The sequence below is a fragment of the Sparus aurata genome, chromosome 1 (genome assembly GCF_900880675.1).
Source record: "Sparus aurata chromosome 1, fSpaAur1.1, whole genome shotgun sequence".
NCBI classification, from domain to species: Eukaryota; Metazoa; Chordata; class Actinopteri; order Spariformes; family Sparidae; genus Sparus; species Sparus aurata.
Genome location: NC_044187.1, coordinates 34,514,176 through 34,531,975, shown reverse-complemented (window position 1 = coordinate 34,531,975; position 17,800 = coordinate 34,514,176). Strand labels below are relative to the sequence as shown.

Below are 17,800 nucleotides of genomic sequence, written 5' to 3'. Positions count from 1 at the left end.
AATGTAATAAGTAATTCTGAAGTCTTGAGTTAGTGAATTTAATCTTATTTATTAATTTTTTTTATTTATTCATTCATTCATTTTACAAGATGAAAAAAGTGAAAAAAACAGCATGTGTCAGTTGTTTTTTCAATCGGTAAAATTACGTTGAATTTTTTTCATTAACACTCTTGAAATTCAACTGTACACTACATCCAATACAGCAATATAAACAGAGCCTTGTTTGAACTAAAGAGAATACACAAACAAAGAGACAGACACAAAAATAACAAAAAACTGGTAAAAACCAACATAACTGTCAATTATATGATAACTTCTGCTATGTACATAGAAAATATATTGAGACTTTAATCCTGATTGAATTGGTTGTTATCCGCGCTGAAGGAGCTTTAAGGCGAGAATGTGGTGGTTGTCTCGGTGTCAGTGGCTCCTGAGCTCCTCCTCCTGCCGCAGGTATACCTGAAGAACCTCTCCTGGCTCATGCAGCCCCAGTCCTTTAGCAGCTTCAGGAGGTCATGACGAAACTTCACACCGATGAAGGCGTAGACAAAGGGGTTCAGGCAGCACCTCATGAAGGCCACGCACTGGGTGACGTCACTGGCGTAGAGGAGCCTGTTCTCGTAGTTGCAGTTTTCAGTTCCTCCTTGTGCTGTGAGTATTGTGTTCCAAAACAGGACCAAGTTATAGGGCACCTGGCTTACCAGGAAGACAGTGACCACAGCGAGAATCACCTTGATGGCTTTATTGCGTTCAAAGTTACGAGCCTGGCAAAGGGTCTGCACAATGCCGCTGTAACAGAAGCACATGACCAAGAACGGGAGGGCAAAAGCCAAAACCATCTGGCCCGACTGGATGGGTACACGGAGCAGGTCACCAGTGCTCGAGAAAGTGGTACATGTGTTGTTAACGATAGCGGTGTACTTAATTTCCGGTATGGAGAAGATCAGTGCCAACACCCAGATGACAACCGATGACACCTTGCTGAGAAACATTGCTCGGGAGCGATGGCGGTGAGCGGACACGGCCTTGGCGACGGCGAAGTAGCGGTCAACGCTGATGGAGCAGAGAAGTAACATGCTGCTGTAGAGGCTGACCTTGTAAACAGTGTACATGGCCTTGCACACCCACAGGCCCAGCACCCATTCTGCCATAGAGCTCGCTGCCCAGAAGGGGAGCGACAGAGCAAAGAGCAGATCTGCAAAGGACAGGTTGAGCAGGAACACATCTGTCATGGTCTTGAGACGCTTGAAGTAGAAAAAGGTGAGGATGACCAGTAGGTTTCCTGTCAGGCCCAGAAAGCAGATGAGGGAGAAGAAGGATGGCATGAACCAGAGGCGGAACAGGCGGTTGGAATCTTTCGCACAAACCACAACATAATCGTCGTAATTTATGCTGGGAAGGTCATAGTCTTGGTAGTTTATGGTGGTTGTATTGTTTCCTTGCTGAGACAAGCAGGACTGTAATTAAAAGACAGATTCAGATCATCAAATAAACGCAAGTAAAAACAATGACATGTACATCAGAAAAACTACCTGCTCTTCACTGAACTCTCCCACCCCCAACCCTCACCCCCGACATTTTGTTTTTTGGTATACCTGTAGCATCCACTTCCTTAGAGGAAATTGTACTTGTGAGGGGAAGGTTGTGGTTAGTTCGTTACTTGTTGTTTTCACCTCAAAGTGGATGCAAATTGCTATATACATTTGTCAACATCTTGTTATCTTTCATGTCTACAACTGTCATCAAGAGGTCCTGCATTTGTGTGTGTTTCTTACCTTAACATTCATTAACCATATCAGCACAGCTGGCAGAAGCTTTCGGAGATCTGAAAAACAGATGGAGTGAATTTTCAGAAGATTAACACTGTTACAGTATAATGATAACATCCTTAATAAGTAATTCACTGTGTGATATGATATGTGTAATAGAAGGATCAGTTAAAGGGGGAACTTCGATTAAGGACTACAGTCACAACAGATCACAATAGAAGGGTCCGACTGAGGCAGCAAAAGCCAAAATATCTTAAATTTTATTAGTATGGGTTAAAAAGAAATGCAACCCATAGCATCTTTCTTTAAACCCTACCTGCATGGTAACTGCCTACACCTTTCAAACTCTTTAACTCAAGTTTGTAACCCAGTTTTGCTGTTACTAAGGTGCAGTCTCCACGCCGAAACTGAGAATCTGATGACATTATCAGGGTTATTTTCCCAAAGACCACAAAAGACATTTTACAGGTGTTCTCACAGGCTGAGTAGTACTCCTCACTACTAGTTCATTGACCTGTAAATGGAAAATTGGTGGACTTCCCCTTGTCTTATTTTCTGTTGTAAATGCTGTTCTTACCATTCTTATTTCACAAGTAATGAGCTTCCTGTTAAATCGGTGGTAATGTGAATTCAAATCAGCTCATTGACAAAAAGGATTAGTTTTGCATTTTTGATGAAGCTCACAGTAGTAGTCAATAGTCCCAGTGTTAATGTTAAATTTGATTAAAGTGCACCATTTTACAGGTTTTACACATTTTCTCTAGTTGCAAAAGGGGGCAGACAGAAACCTCTTTTTCAAACTACCTTTGTTAGTTATTGTTTATTGCAGTTATAATATTAGATATTATCGTTTAGTAGTGACAGTGGTTGGCAGATTTCGGCGACATCAAAAATAAGATTGGCTGATATATGACAACACTTCTGACTGATTTACAGATACTTGAAGTGAACCACACCAAATGTGTCTGTGGTGCCACGTTGTGTGCACTTCAATCATTTGGAGCACATTGTTGAACAGGTTAAAAGTAGAAGTAGCTGATTAAAGAGGTTACACATTCTTTTCACTCCCTGGTAGCAAAAATACTTGTCACTGATTATTTTGATACCAGAAGTCTAAACAATTACTTTTTCAGATTTGCACTTTAAATTATTAAGATTAACTTTTAAATTCTTGAGGTTTCCTCTTAAACACAATCATTCCTATGCATTAATTCACAACTACTTATGCAACATTATTTTAAATGTCTTATTGTCTAAATGTGTAGTTAAACTCTGATAAGGTACTCACCGCTGACAGAAGTCATGTTGACTGAGAGTAGTATGCTGTAGGTAAGCCACTCGACACAGATGAGATGAATGTCTGTGTGTGGTGGTGGTTTCCCCTTGTTGAAATGAAAAAAAAAAAAAAACCTGCCGTTTTTTTCCAGCGCTCGAGTGTCATGTGAGAAAACCACACAACTGAAATGAGTACAAAAAATGAACTTTTTTTTACAGATAGTGAATTTTCAATGTATGCTTTATTAAAAATTTGAATTAGATAAGTTCAAACAACAATGATGTCTATCGTTAGGCAATAATATATAACTCTCAGGCAACTTTGACATTAAAATGTTATATGAGACCCCTGGCCACTGTGACTCAAAAGATAAAAATATAACCACTTCCTGTTATACGAGTCCCTTTATTATTAATATGTGTTCTGAGGGGCAACATTACATTTATGCTAAGATAAAAAAAAAAATGTCTGTCATACCAAATGATTGTGGTAGAATCTACTCTTAAAGACATATCATGTTTGCATGGAAGGGACTACCTGAGAGGGAGAGGGGGTTGAGGAAGAAAGTCTTGAATGCAAATGAGATATTTCAGGCTTCCTGTTAGTGAAACTATGATTGTTCAAAGCTACACACGGCAGCCAGTAGATGTTAATTAAGCACTTAATGGTGGACAGTGCTCTGTGTAAGCAATAGTGCCAAGTACTATGGTTAATATGCATTAATCTTTTTTGAAGATTAAAATGTTAATGTTGACAAGACATCTTGCTTTTTAAAGATATCATTTAGTGTGCTTGGCGATATGCAGTTGTATTTCCTTTTTCTGTTCGTGGTTGGTCTTGGACAGTAGATGAGGTCTTGCAAACTTACCCTTTAGCCCACTAGTTCATAGGAGCTGTACAGCTTTCTGCACACCTGTATCTCTGTGGTTGTGGTTTGTAGCTTTCACTTGAGGCAGTGCTAACCACATAGTACAAAACGTGGCAAGCTGCAATGCTGTGGACCTCTTTCACATTCAAACAAAAGCAGTGTAAAATCTGATGATTAAAACGATGTCACGAGAGGTTGCATCTAGAGACAATATCGAGCACAAACCTTTAATCACCTGTCAGGTCTAAGTCCTTCAGGCTTTGATGCTGAATTGTATTTCATGCACAACTGAACATTCAAGAATGCCTGTCTGCACTAAAAAACAGGAAATCAGAATAATTCCCTCTCATCTTACCCACTTCCCTTACCTGTACTGTGCAAAGGACAAATATGCTCTATGCAAGCCCTGTATGCAATGACTGTTTGACACAAAACTCAACAACCTTTATACACTGATAAGATCATTAATGGAGCAAAGTTTAAGTTTTGCATTAATATGTTAAAGTCACCATTATACATTTCAAGTGATGCATATTTGTACCATACATTTTGATTTATATTCATTTATGCTAAAAATGAGATATCTTTTCAGGGTAGAAAAGTTTATTGGTATAAATATGCAAAAGGAAATCATTTTAAGACTGCATGTTTATGACTGTTCTTCAAGCTGTTTCACAACATGTAAATCCATGTCTAAGCAAACCTCGTTACACTGTGTACACAATTACGGTACATTTAAAAGTCGGAAAATTGCAATATTGATCATAACACAAATGTTCTAAGCGTACTGCTTTTGATTTGATTGACAGCAAGCAAACTTGAGAACACTGGTAGTTGAGCTTTGTACAGCATTGATGATCTTATGATATATCTAATGCATGGACTTGGCCAGGCCCAGCACAACCAATGCACAAGTATAATAAAAATGCTTATAATAAATAACAAATGTAACTACTACTAATGACTACAAACTCCTGAGACAATACTGTCACTGTAATACTGATACAGAGAGTAAACAAATATTCTCCTGACAAGGAGATGGTCACCCAGCTCCACTCTTCACAAGTATGCAACTTATTTCAAAACAACTGCAACATGCAAAAATAACAATGAAAGCAACAATGACACTACAATACAAAGGACAACTTTAAATATAACACTGAGCAATGTTTGTTTTATGCGACAGCTTTTTTCATATAGCAAGTCTTAATTTGTGACGATCTGGGAACTGCCAGACATAGTGCTAGAGATATGTATCAATATGTGCTGAAGAGGGCCTGTATGGGGTCTTCGGTGCTTTCACATGGGCTTATGTGGCACTTATTTTCGACAGGACCATTGCTTTGTCGGTTTCAAGTGCTTTACATTTCATTCATTTATTTGTATTCAAGCGCATGTATGGGAGTCGTAGGCTTTCAAACTCAACCTAAATTTCATCGTTGCCTCAAGCTTGTGAAACACTAAGCCCATCTGAACGCTTTGACAAACTGAGATGATACTGTGCAATATATGTTCTCAGAGGATGATATCAGAGCCTAGCAGAAGTAATGACAGCCTTGCAATTCACAGACAGTCAGGTGTTGAACTCAGTTAGCTGCTCTTGCTTTGCTTGGCCCCTCTGAGGGCTCACTAGTTGGGGCATCTTCTGTCTGAGCAGAGGTGGTCTCTGAGCCTGTGTTACTGTCGCTGGTTCCCTCTTCCATTGCTCCCTCTGGGACACTCTCCTTGTCCTCTGACGCCCCCTCCTCACTGCCTAGGTGAGCCTCAGGCTCCTCTGAGGCCTTGGGCTTCCCTAAGTAAAAAAAAAACAAAACAAGACATGATGTTAAAAAAAAAAGTCAGAGGGGGACTTCCAGTTGATAGGTGGATGGAGCAACTCTAATTTTTATCCTGACCAACTCTTGCCTTTTTGCAGTGACCTCAAAAGGCACCAAGTCGAGCAAAAACGAAAATGCCGGCTTGACACTGGAGGCTTTCACCACATTGCTTGAGCAACACTCCGATGCACTAGCAGCCGAGTTCAAAACATAATTTAGCCTGCTTGACTCAAAGTTAGATGAATTGTGGCTCACAGTCAAGGTGTGGCCAACGTGGTCTCTCTGAATGTTATTACGTTTCAATTTAAGTTTGCACTGTGAGCGTCAAAATGTCACAACTAGTCCACCTTTTAGGCTGAAACTATTTAAAAGGCAGGTTAGCCTATGTTCGTTCACTATTTCATATGACTGTCTGAGGTGGAATTTTATTCAGCTTGTAGTAGAGGCCTGGAGTTAGTACTTAGTGTGCACCTTTTGTTGCCTGTAGTCTCATTCTAGAGTTTGTCTAGAGTTTCCATGGTCCTGTTGTAGGGTTAATGTTTAATCCAAAAGGATGTTTGAGAGGTGTTTGATTCTATTACATGCTACTGGAGCTGTAGTTAATTTGGTTTAAAGCAGAAAGAGTTGTCATTGGGCAATGTCTGTTATATTATACATTATATATTACATTGGTAGTATTTGTAAACGTGTATGCCCCTAACTTAGAAATTATAATTTTGCAGAATTTATGGAGAAAGAGAGCCTTTCTTCCCCCCAATACTAATATATCCCCTGAAACTATCCTATGAAGAGCGATCAGATTTGGTCCACCAAATTGGAGAGATTGACAAGCAATATGCTCGAACTCAAGGCCCGAAAAACAAACTCAAAACCAATTTGACCTGCTTACAATAAGCTCGAGTGAACACTCTCTTTTAAAAAAAAAATAGGCCATATTTTACATACTGTATATGGAGACAAATCTAAAAAAAAAGCTTGCTAACCAACTTCGCTCTAACACAAAGCTAAATACTGCTTAGATCTGAATGCCAAATAGCCACATAACTTCAGATCACTGGCAAATTAATAGCCCTTTTTAGATAGAAAAGGCAGCACATTTGCTCCAAGGTAAGGACGGCAATGTGCCGGCCTGTCTTTCTAAAACGGAGGCGTAATATTCCTCCTTTTCCAAAAGCCGCCTCTGAGGTAGGCGTAAACATGTGACGTGACGTGAAGCTCGAAGTTGGGCTGTGAACAATGAAAACGAATTTGACTTAAGTAGAAATAAGTAGTAAGAAATAAGAGCTTTACATTGCACCCCATTGGAGTTTAGAACTGGGTTCTTAGCGGGGGGCTTTTAATTTGAAAGTAGTGTCCATTCTTAGCTTGCTGACACAACAACAAGCTAATACAACCAAACAGCTACAGAGACCGAGGACACGCTAGCATCTCCTGGATCTCAGCGGCTGTCCAGTTGCTCATTTTAATGTCCGCGGATGAAGCGATGGACTGACTGCTATTATCAGCTGTGTCCTGGTTTTAAAACTCCCCGGCTGTGGGTCGCACAACAGTGCAGGTCATTGACACCTCCGCCCATCTCACGCAGGGGCCGGCACTTTGCGTCAAATCGGAGGACCAAAACAGACCCCCAATTTGCCGGCCTCTGTCTAAAACCGCGGACCAAGCCGTCAAAAGGACGGGCAAATTGGCGGCTTGGTGCCCTGTCTAAAAACGGCTACTGAAACATTGAGGGACTTTTATTCCCAGCTTTACACCTCAGAGTCTCAAACCGATTTTAATGCAATTCTTGACTTCTTAAGCAGACTCAATATTTCGAAACTTTCATAAGACTTCAGGAAGAGGTTGGAAGAGTCCATGTCACAGGCAGAAATTGTTGTAGCCATTTCCTCAATGCAGTTAGGCAAATGTCCAGGTCCCAATTGTTTCCTAGCAGAATTTTTGAAGACATTCTCTCCACTTCACTCCCCACAGTTGTGTTCGGTCCTGTCTGAATCCTGCAGACAAGTTTCTCTTCCGCTATCATTTTCCATGGCTCATATTACTTTCATTGCCCAATCCATTGCGCCTTCTATGGGCATATCTTACCCCTAAACATGGATGCTAAGATCTTATCTAAGGTCCTAGCTTGGAGACATGAGAACGTCCTTCCGACATTTATATCCAAAGACCAAAATCAGATACTCACTTCAATTTTTGAACCGAAAATTCCAGGAAGCATGGGCCTTTTTTTAACTATATTCCAGACCCTGTAAATGCTTCATTTTTAAGTACAGCTTACCTACATTACACACTCATCCAGCGCAAGTCCTTGGTCTGGCAGCTAGATATTCATATGTATAGCTAACGTGCAGTGACTGGGTAGGAATTGGTTTATTGTTTGTTTTATATACAGTATATATACAGTACATCCTTTGGTTTGTTTAATGTTGTTTATGTTCATTGACATTCTGTTTTTATGTTGACATTGGTGCCAGCTGCTGTTATTATATTCTCACTCTTCTTTTCAGTGAATGAACAGCACTGCACTTTTGTTATTCCCTGCAAAACCTTGAAAAACAAACAAATAAAAATAACAGTAAGACAGCAGAAGGCACAAATAATGTCCAGTATTGCCCACCTGGTGTGTCAGTGGTGCTGGATTCTGTGTCCTCTCCTTCCTTGTTGATACTTTCACTGAGAGCGTTTTGCTGGGACTTGTTGCCATGTGTTGCACAAATGTGTTTTTCTTCCTCTGCTAAGACACAGGTTGGGGCCTCTCTTGCACCTCGGTCTCCTGCATCCTTCTCTCGTTCTGCCATCCGTTTGCGGGCTGCCTCTTCTGCTGCAGCAATCTCTGCAGAAATCTTCTCCATGTCCACTTCCACTTTCATACAACACAGCTTAGGAGGACAGTCATGGGGGATTTAATGTAGAAAGGTAAAAACAACTGCTGCACTCTAAGCATGCTTTAATCAACATTTTTTACATTTAAGTGCACCGAATGAGCACATATATCTGTTCTTAACTACAATTTAATTAAGTGAATGGATGCTGTAAGAAGCAATGTAAAAGGATGAATTGCGCCATCTGTTGAGCACAGCAGACAGTGCATTCAAATGCACAGTGCTGCATCTCATTTCAGAACGACAGTTATTATGGGGGCTACAAATTGTAAACGATGACAGATATATGATTGCCAGAACATGTGGATGGAGTTAGCAGCAGCTGGTGGCTGTAAGGCAGGCGTAGGCTGGCACATAACCAGAGCTGCGCACGGTACAGCCACACATGCAAAATTAAGCTTGCGTGCGAGTAAGCAATGACCAAACTCCATGTAAAAGATGCCGTACCCTTTTGAGCTCATTTGTGAATGATTCTGTGGCATCGATGAACTTTCTTTTCTTGTCCTGGTGGCGGTCTTCAATCTGAAGCAACTCTGCCTCCAACTTTCTCTGTCACAAAAGACACACAGACACCATTATTAGCACACAAAACACAAAGGTTTCTGCTAAATGCCATCATCATGTGAACATTAGAGGACCAGAACTTAACGTACCTGATGAACCATTAAAGACTGGACTTGGCGTTTCAGGACCTGCATGCGAGCAGTTGTAACAACTGAGCGCACATCTGGGACTACACTCTCACTCAGGATCTCACTGATCAGACGGTGGTTGCGTTGGAAACGAGATGCAGCTGAGTGCTTTATAGAAAACCCATCGTCATAATCTGTAGACATGAAAAACATCTGAGTTGTTAGTATTTTTCTAAGGAAATATATTTTTACACACCTGTCAAAGGGCGAAGAGCAGAGATTTGTCAACAGTCATCAACACCAAGTATGAAAGGCTTCTGCAAACTATGGCACAAATGATACAAAACATATAATACAAATACTGCTGTATCAGGACACTATAAACAAAAGGGGATATTGCTCAATATTTATATACAGAGTTAGAGTTAAATACAGACCATTATGTCAAAATACATCCTTAAGCAAAGCGGAACCGTTATTGTTAGGTGAATTGGACAAGCGGTTAATTACAACCCACTGTATGTGGACAGATGTAGTCTGCAATTTTCATTCGTCAGCAAATGTTGGTCTGAAATGTATACTCCTTTGCCATTTAAATGCTGTGCTTTCATACAATAATCACCTCAAGTTACTTTTTCCACACTAAAGAATTAAGTCCAGATGGATTCAAATACTATCTTTTATATATAACCTTAATACAAGGTAATATATATATATATATATATATATTTCAGCTTTGTTCAGATGTATGTGAAGATAACAGTATTACACGAATCCTCAAGTCACTGAATAGATTTTTTTATTACTATCATACACATGGCACTCTTTTGGCTTTGTTGTGGCTTAACTCAGCTAAACCCTTTGTGTGATGACACAAGAGCTCAAAGTGGATGTCGCCTGAATTTACAAGTGCTGTGCACACATGTGTGCACATTTGAAACTTTCCGGAGAGCAGAAATGAGTCTCATCTGCCATGTCTGCCAGGTGCTCACATAGGTTGTCTGACACCAAACCGGAAACAGTAAGTGAAGGTTATACATTCTGAAGGTAGTGTATGAGAATGAAGCTTCTCTTATGTTCACAAATTCACGATTCTGCAGGATTAATGTAATTGCAGGTTATTTTGAATGACAGAATTTAAGTAAAACAATGGTGCTTCCTGAATTTCTAATATTGCCTTGATTACATTACAAACATAAACTTTCAACAAATATGATTAATTTAAGTTAATTGGGTTATGCTGTTTGTTCTACTACCAAAAATAATCAAAACACAGACTTCTCACAAATGCATTTCAAATCAGAGCATGATAGATCTGTCCTTTGCTTTAGACTTCATGTCTCTAGCAGGGACTTCATCTCTGCGAGCTGCTTTGATACTGTTGAGAATGGGAGAAATGGGGATACGACAGCAGCTTAGAGTCAAACTTCTGACAGACTTTATGTATTACTAAAGCACAATCTCTAAATGTGTAGCCACCAGGAGAGTTAAATCTTATTTAATCATTGACGTACGTGCAGTCTGTTGAGAGTTAAATCTTATTTAATCATTGACGTACGTGCAGTCTGTTGAGAACATAACCCACTGGGATACCAGCTCTGACATTTTTATGGTCTGGGGTGTTTCTAAATAGCAATTGGATTTATCTGTAGTTTTCCTGTACATCATTATCTTCTACTGTAACCCAGCCAGACACCGACAAGCATCATTTCCTTGAGGTGGGTGTAACTCTAACGTCTCCTTCTGGCTTTTGTGTCTAACATGTGTGTGTGTGTGTGTGTGTGTGTGTGTGTGTGTGTCTTTAAAACAACAGAGAAAAGAATGTAAATTTTGCAATTATGTCTAAACCAATGGCAAGAATATCTTCAAAATGTAAACAGTTGTGGAAAACAAAGACACATTTTGTTTCATTTTGCAGCTTCAAGGCAAAAATGGCATTTCAAAGGTAGCATTACCAAAAATGTGGATAGTTGTAGCAGTGTAGGAGGAGGGGAAAAGATAACAGTCTCTGGGTGTGCGGACTGGTAACTCTGTGTGGTCGTGCTACAGTAATTACAGCTCTGTCACAGTGCTCTAAACCTTGGGAGACAAAGCATTTAGCTGAGTGGCCTTACCATCTGGATCCTCTGCTGGCTGAATGCTCATGTAAGGCTCTCCCTTGTCCAGTCTGGACTGCCTCTGGCGGCTCTCCTCTTCCAGAGCTGCCTCGGCCCGGCTTTTTGCATTGACATAGGCCAGGTAGGCTGGCGAATTGTGATAGGCCTTCATGCTCTCATTATATTCAATCTATGGTGGAAAAGATGACAGGAATGACGAGGAAACAGAGAAGGCAAGCAGACACTACATGTGGACCCTTGTTCAATCAACTAGAACAACATAAGGAAAGAAGAGGTTTACTGAGGACTGTTAGGATGGAAAGAAGGATGACTGGAGGGACCCACAACTCTGGGAGACACATCTAAACGTCACCCATCAGAAAAAAACCCATAAACACCCCTTGTAAAACAACCAACCTTCTCTGCTTCGTAGTCATTCAAATAATCCTGTTTCTCCTCATCAGTGAGGTCCCTCCACATGCCACCGATTATCTTCCCAATTTCCCATAGCTTCAGATCAGGATTGGAGGCTTTTACTTGATCCCAAACCTGGTGATGAGAACCAGACATGGGTGTGGGGTTGGGTTGGGTTGGAGGGGCATTAAGTGGTTATCTCTTTGCAGAGAGGTCACAAACCAGAGGAGGCCGTGTGCTTTAAGCTCCATCTCCAAGTTGATAAATCCCACTATGTGGTGTGGACAATCCTAGCTGAGTCTTGACATAATATGGCTTCACACCTAACTCCATAAACAACTAGTAGTGTCTCAAACAAAATGTATGTCTTACTGATTCTGAGCTGATAGAATATCTTTAAAGCAAACATCCCTGTCGTCCAACAGAGCACATGATGATGCAAAAAGTAGCAATTATACACTGTGCACTTACCTTCCGACTATATCTCATATATGGCATCAATGGCTTATCAGGTGGCTTGGGTGGCTTTGGGATATTTATTCCAGAGGAATTCTGGTAAACAAAGAAAAGTCATCTTAAGGCATGGTTGATGTTGAGTGATCAGACAACCATTCAGACACTCTTGCTAAGCTAGGCTAAGAACACTTGTGAAACTATGAGCAGGTGCATAGTTAGCTATGTTAGTGTTAAATTATAATTATAAAAAATGAGACTTGGAATCAAATACAATATGCATCAAAGTAAATTTGTGTCACTGAAATGAAAATAATTTAATTAATGTCAGTTTGAGGCCAAACATAACTCAGGAACCCCACAGAGTACAATGGAATAGCGCTGACTGTGAAAAAAATACAAAAATCTCAGTTAAGCGGAGATTTGCCCATAATGCCATTATCAGAATCAGCCAACCCCAGCTTGCATGCAGTGACTAAATTACTGCTCAGCAGCCAGAGCCATGCTGAGCTGCGAGTTTGTAATACCATGGCAACACTGATGGCATGGGTTACTTAGGCTGTCGGAAATGCAGACTTTGAAAGGCAGGTGGTATTTGAACACACACAGATGGACTTTTGGCCAGTCTGCACTGTGATGGAGGTAGCAGAGGGACTTTGGAATGACACTCATTTCAGAGTCTCAGTCATGGATTAATGTTAGGCTTCTTATACTGACTGTTCTGCAGTATCTGCTATTTGAATGGTGGAAACGCAAAAATGCATCTAATGTCATTTGCTCTAAGCAAAGTTTAACTTGAGAAAATGCAACTGATGCTCGCTAGGCTTATCCAGTGTCTTACTTTGCCAACTTCTGTCTGCCTGACATTTCAGTCACTTAGTGTACTCTGTTAATATTCATACCGTTACCCGACTGTTGCTGCTTTGGCTCCCTCCCAGTCTGTAGTTGTTGTAGGCAAGGTGGCTGTATGGGTTGTACCCCACAAACCCGGCAGTGTTGGGCATTTGCTGATGGAAACAAATGAGACAGAAATACGGATGAGAAATGACACAAAAGAAGAAGGAGGGGGTGCAAATAAATAATAAGCTGGGAAATGCAAAATAAAGAAACTTGCATTCATGCTAGGGCTATAAGAAAATGACCTCTTCGGAAGCAGCGGTGTATAAGCACATCAGTTTGTGTTAATAACGGTTGTGGATTCAACAAAAAGCTGATCTTTTTGAAAAATATAGTCTTGTAAAGAACCTGCAGTACTCAATTTAAGTCTCCAAACAGCAACATGAACTGAACTTTGGGTACCCTGATAACATTTGGTGCAACAGTCATACTTACAGTTGTGGGGGCAGGGGGAGGGGGAGGGGCATAAGATGGTCTCTCTGTTGTGAAACAAAAGGTCTAAATCAAACACCAGCCTTGGTCAAGTGAACTAACAGACAATTTCCAATCCTCTAAGTCATTTAACCATTAAGTTTACCACATGCCAGTCATGTTTTCAACAAATGCTTTCTTTCTACATGAAATAAAACCATCCATAACAAACTAGGCCTATATCAGCGGAGTTCTGTTTAACCATTAACTTTTATGATATTTAAGTGTTATGGTTATATGGAAATGTATCTACATATGCATTTTGATACCATCACATACAAAGGATTTAATACGAGAACTAACGAAAACACTCCCTTCTTACTTGACATCTTTGTAGTGAGGAGTGGGTTATCAGTCTACTCCGGCCATTGGCTCTGCAACAAACACATATAGAGTGGGACAGTGGGAGTCAGTATCGTATGCATGGGAGTAGTTGTGTTGACAGTGTGGTTCATACATCGCACAAAACAAATAGATGACGATGATGAATATCAGACGACAAGGCTGGCTAACGATGGTTTGCATTCGATGTTACCTTAGCTTAAAGTTAGCTAAATGTGAACACGGACCGTTGGATATAACGTACAAGCCATTTCATGTTAGCAACAGAAGTGGCATCAATAACAGCGCTGATCTGCTTCAGGTTGCATTAAAAGCCAAAGTAATGATGATTATTTGTTTATTATGAGTGAAATAGCACTGGTAGTTGGTTTTAGGACGGGCTGGTTTTCACCGTTCATCTGTCCATCTTGTGCTACACCTTTGCGGGATCAAATAAACAGGAAGTAGCGCTAACTTAGCTAGCAAGCTAGCAATAGCATGCTAACGTAGATAGTCATTTTTTGTTTGTTCAAAGCCAGTTTATTCAGTCTAGAGCGGACGTCAGTATGAATGAAGCGTTGGTCAACGTCCATGACTACGGCTACGTGTAATTATACTGTTAGGACAGTAGACATACGATAATAATGCAGTGTGTTTAGCCTGGCTCGTCAGCTTAATTGACGTTAAGGTTAGATGATCTGAATAAGCAGCAGGCTGACGGCTAGCTGGCTGCGTAGCTTAGCTGCCTAAGCTAAATGAAAAGAAAAATGACATCTCTGAGATTAGCATGCAACGTTTAGTCCGACCAACGCATCTAGAGATATACACAATCCTATGGATTCTGATGGTGACAAGCAAGCATGTATGCTGAAGTGCTGGCCAGAAAACTCACCCTAAACCCTTTAGTCCAAACCACAGAATGTACGTTGTGACTTTGTGAGGGAGGGCTAACCACCTAGCTCAGAGAAAGAGTCCCCACAATAAACGAATGAAATGGGGTCCACTCATAAGATTCCTGCAGAATCTTCCAGAATTGCACCCCCACCCTCTTCTCATTACAGCTGTTCCTTGCTTCGATGCTGATGCTCATCGCGCTCAGCTGTCACTGCTGCAGCTCTGATTACCGCAGAAACATCTTAATTCTGAGGAGTAGTCATTCCATACAAAGAAAAGGACATGGTATTAGAACAGCACAGCTAAAAAGGATTACCTTCATGGCTTCATCTTGGAGTTGCAGATGTAATTATAATAAGACTTGTCAGAGACATAATGAAGCTTGTTTGTTTTGAGTTGCATTGAAGCAGTTGACCTACATAACTACCCCGGCTGCAAAAGTCTATTTAAAAAAAAAAAAAAAAGAAGAACTTGTGCCATGCAAGTCCAGTTACTCCACAGTTTACACCTATTCTTGTTTATGACAAGATAATAATCTCAGGCTATATTAATACAAAATAAATGTAAATGATTTATTATGCCACCATAACATAAGTTTCATTATGAACACTTCACAAGCTACTAGCTTATGAGAAAATCAAGGTTGCCCCATTCACTGCTCCTTTGTTTTGAGAACTGAAATACCTTGCATTCTTTTTCACATTGTTCGACAGCCGCCCAGGTCAATAGATGTAATAGTGTGTTCCCCAAAGACAACAGTCCAAATCCTGTAGGATTTAGCCTACATCTCTGTCCATTCAACCTAAGTAGTACTTGTTTTGGATTTGTTAATTGATTGTGTTTATTGTTACCCTGTTACTTTATGTTCACCCTGCACACTTTAGAGCTTATTTGATTTCTGCTTGACCTGCCTCCTGTATAATATGCATACAGACACTGCTGTGATCTCACCTGCAGGTGTGGTGCTTCGTCTTCTTTTCATGCATTAGACAATGGCCAGAAAGCTGGCTGGATGGAATGGGGGTCCACATTCTCCACAAGGCATGGCCAGGACCTTGTTTAGCATTGGACACCTGTGATGGAGTTCAGCAGAAGGTGGGGTGGAGGTCACATGCCAGCTGTAAGCTACTGGGCAGGCTTAACGCAGACACTAACACAGGGCCTCCCAGGCACAGCTGTGGGATTGTGGATGCCCAGAGGCAGAACAGGTCCTGTGACATTTTGAATCAATAAGAGGGAATCCCATAGAGCTGTTCTTGTGATGTAGATTCAGACCCACTTCGTAAGCCTGTAGAGCTCTCCCAAATAGACTCAGGCAGTGGAACTAAGCAGACTTGAAAGTTTACTCTGGTGGTAGACAGTGGAGGTATTTTTAGACACTGCGCTACTCAGATTATTATGACGTATCATTCAAAGGGTATTCCTAGGGCAAATACCATGAGTATTATCATTTACCTTTCTGTCTAACCAGCATTCACAATAGAAACATCTGAACATTTTTTTTAAAGCTTAAATAAATATATGTAACTAACACACCTTGACACCGAATAAGACCTCTCGAGAGATTAAGTTTGCCGACCGCTACCTTGTGTAGTTTTAGCAACCTCAGAAAAGACCGCAAGATAACAATTCATTGCAGTCTATGCCTCCACCAAGAAACCGCCATCAAGAAGGCACTCAAAGCCACAAATAATGCTGCACCAAACCTCAGCAACAGTGCAAATAGGGTCCCAGCACATAGTTCGAGGCATCAAACATCTGCTAGCTTTGCCTGATTTCTATTGAAAAGACAACACAACTCACCACTCTCCTCCAGCAGCTTGCTCGTTGTGAGGAAGCCCTGACAAGTCAATTACCGAGTGCAGTTAGAAATGCTCAATTCCATTCTTTTCCCTGTCAGCTCTCAATAATAACTGTTATAAACTGGTAGGCAAGACACATATGAACTTTGATTGCATTTCCATGGAGTAATAATCATACATTTCAGTGTTACCTCTAGGATTTTTTTCAGCAGCGGGGGCAGGCTCTCCGGGGAGCCGTGGCGGCGTAAACAAATGACACTTGACTGCAGATTTTACTGTTATGCCCAGCATAATCCCCATTTTTATTGAATGGCTGGCATGGAAAATGGCTTTTTAAAGGCTGAATGTAAAAATAAAAAATAATAACAAAAATACAACAATACAATTATTCTATTGTTGTATTTTTGTTATTATTTTTTATTTATTTTTTTTTTCTCCTCTACTCTCATCTCTCTCTCCTGCACCATCACTTTGCTCTCCTGCTCCTTCACTCGGCTCTCCCCCTGCTGTACTCTGCTCTCCTTCACTTTGTTCCACTGCTCCTCCCTGTCTAATGTTACTTGTCTAATACGATTACATAAAACATTAACGTTAGATAATTTACACTCACATCACATCTGATTACAAGTGTGAACACAATTTTTTACCTAACCATCATCATTTGAGTCAGTAAAAGGCTAATGATACCTGACTAGCGTCATCTTCATCAGGTGTCTTTCTCTTCCTTGAGAAATATTTTAACAAGCTCATCTGAAAGTGCAGTCAGCAGTTACATCATGGCGTGTATATATATTCGCTTAATGCTATCAATTAGCTTACTCACGTTAGCGACACTGAGTTGAGTTGGCACCGGGCCCAATTAATTAAGCTACCGATATGTTACGTAACCTTAGCTGGCCATCAATATTTTGCGAATGTCTATTGAACTTATAAAATCTATTCTAAGTTTTCTTAAGCTAATAAGTCTACCTTTTCTCCGGTGAGTCGTTGCCCTATTTTCAAGATGACACTCGTCTGACTCTCCGACCTGGTGCCTGAGTGCTTGACGTGATGTCACTTTCAAGGCCGCCCTCTCGCGAGTAATTAACGTCGATGGCACCAGTAAGTTCTTGGGGGGGGGGGAGAGTCTACTCCAAAGAGATACTGAGCAAGATAGTTATCTAGTTTACCTCAGCACTCGCGACACCCGACCCAGTGCAGGACTCTGC

At 40.7% G+C, this 17,800-nt stretch overlaps 3 protein-coding genes across 8 annotated transcripts in view; 1 reads left to right on the top strand and 2 right to left on the bottom strand.

Moving 5' to 3' along the window:
* The window catches only part of LOC115592518 (zinc finger protein Aiolos-like), a 59,761-nt gene that overhangs the window by 7,825 nt on the left and 34,136 nt on the right, over window positions 1–17,800 (top strand). The gene's annotated exons all lie outside the window — the stretch shown is intronic.
* ccr7 (chemokine (C-C motif) receptor 7) lies at window positions 28–3,180 on the bottom strand. The gene is made up of 3 exons (XM_030435449.1): window positions 3,058–3,180; window positions 1,776–1,825; window positions 28–1,457 (listed from the first exon to the last, which is right to left on the bottom strand). Exons 1-3 carry the CDS (start codon window positions 3,071–3,073, stop codon window positions 390–392), a joined length of 1,134 nt encoding a protein of 377 aa, XP_030291309.1. The 5' UTR covers window positions 3,074–3,180; the 3' UTR covers window positions 28–389.
* Window positions 4,127–15,238, bottom strand: LOC115592533 (SWI/SNF-related matrix-associated actin-dependent regulator of chromatin subfamily E member 1). Of its 5 annotated transcripts, none has more exons than XM_030435409.1 (11): window positions 15,107–15,238; window positions 13,898–13,949; window positions 13,540–13,583; window positions 13,110–13,214; window positions 12,226–12,306; window positions 11,758–11,889; window positions 11,359–11,530; window positions 9,266–9,438; window positions 9,060–9,161; window positions 8,348–8,609; window positions 4,127–5,705 (listed from the first exon to the last, which is right to left on the bottom strand). In XM_030435409.1, exons 2-11 carry the CDS (start codon window positions 13,902–13,904, stop codon window positions 5,500–5,502), a joined length of 1,284 nt encoding a protein of 427 aa, XP_030291269.1. In that variant the 5' UTR covers window positions 13,905–13,949; window positions 15,107–15,238; the 3' UTR covers window positions 4,127–5,499. The 5 variants fall into 5 exon arrangements, with proteins under 5 accessions (XP_030291269.1, XP_030291279.1, XP_030291258.1 ...); XM_030435419.1 differs by lacking the exon at window positions 15,107–15,238 and adding an exon at window positions 14,789–15,096 and having other exon boundaries at window positions 13,116–13,214; XM_030435398.1 differs by lacking the exon at window positions 15,107–15,238 and adding an exon at window positions 14,789–15,095.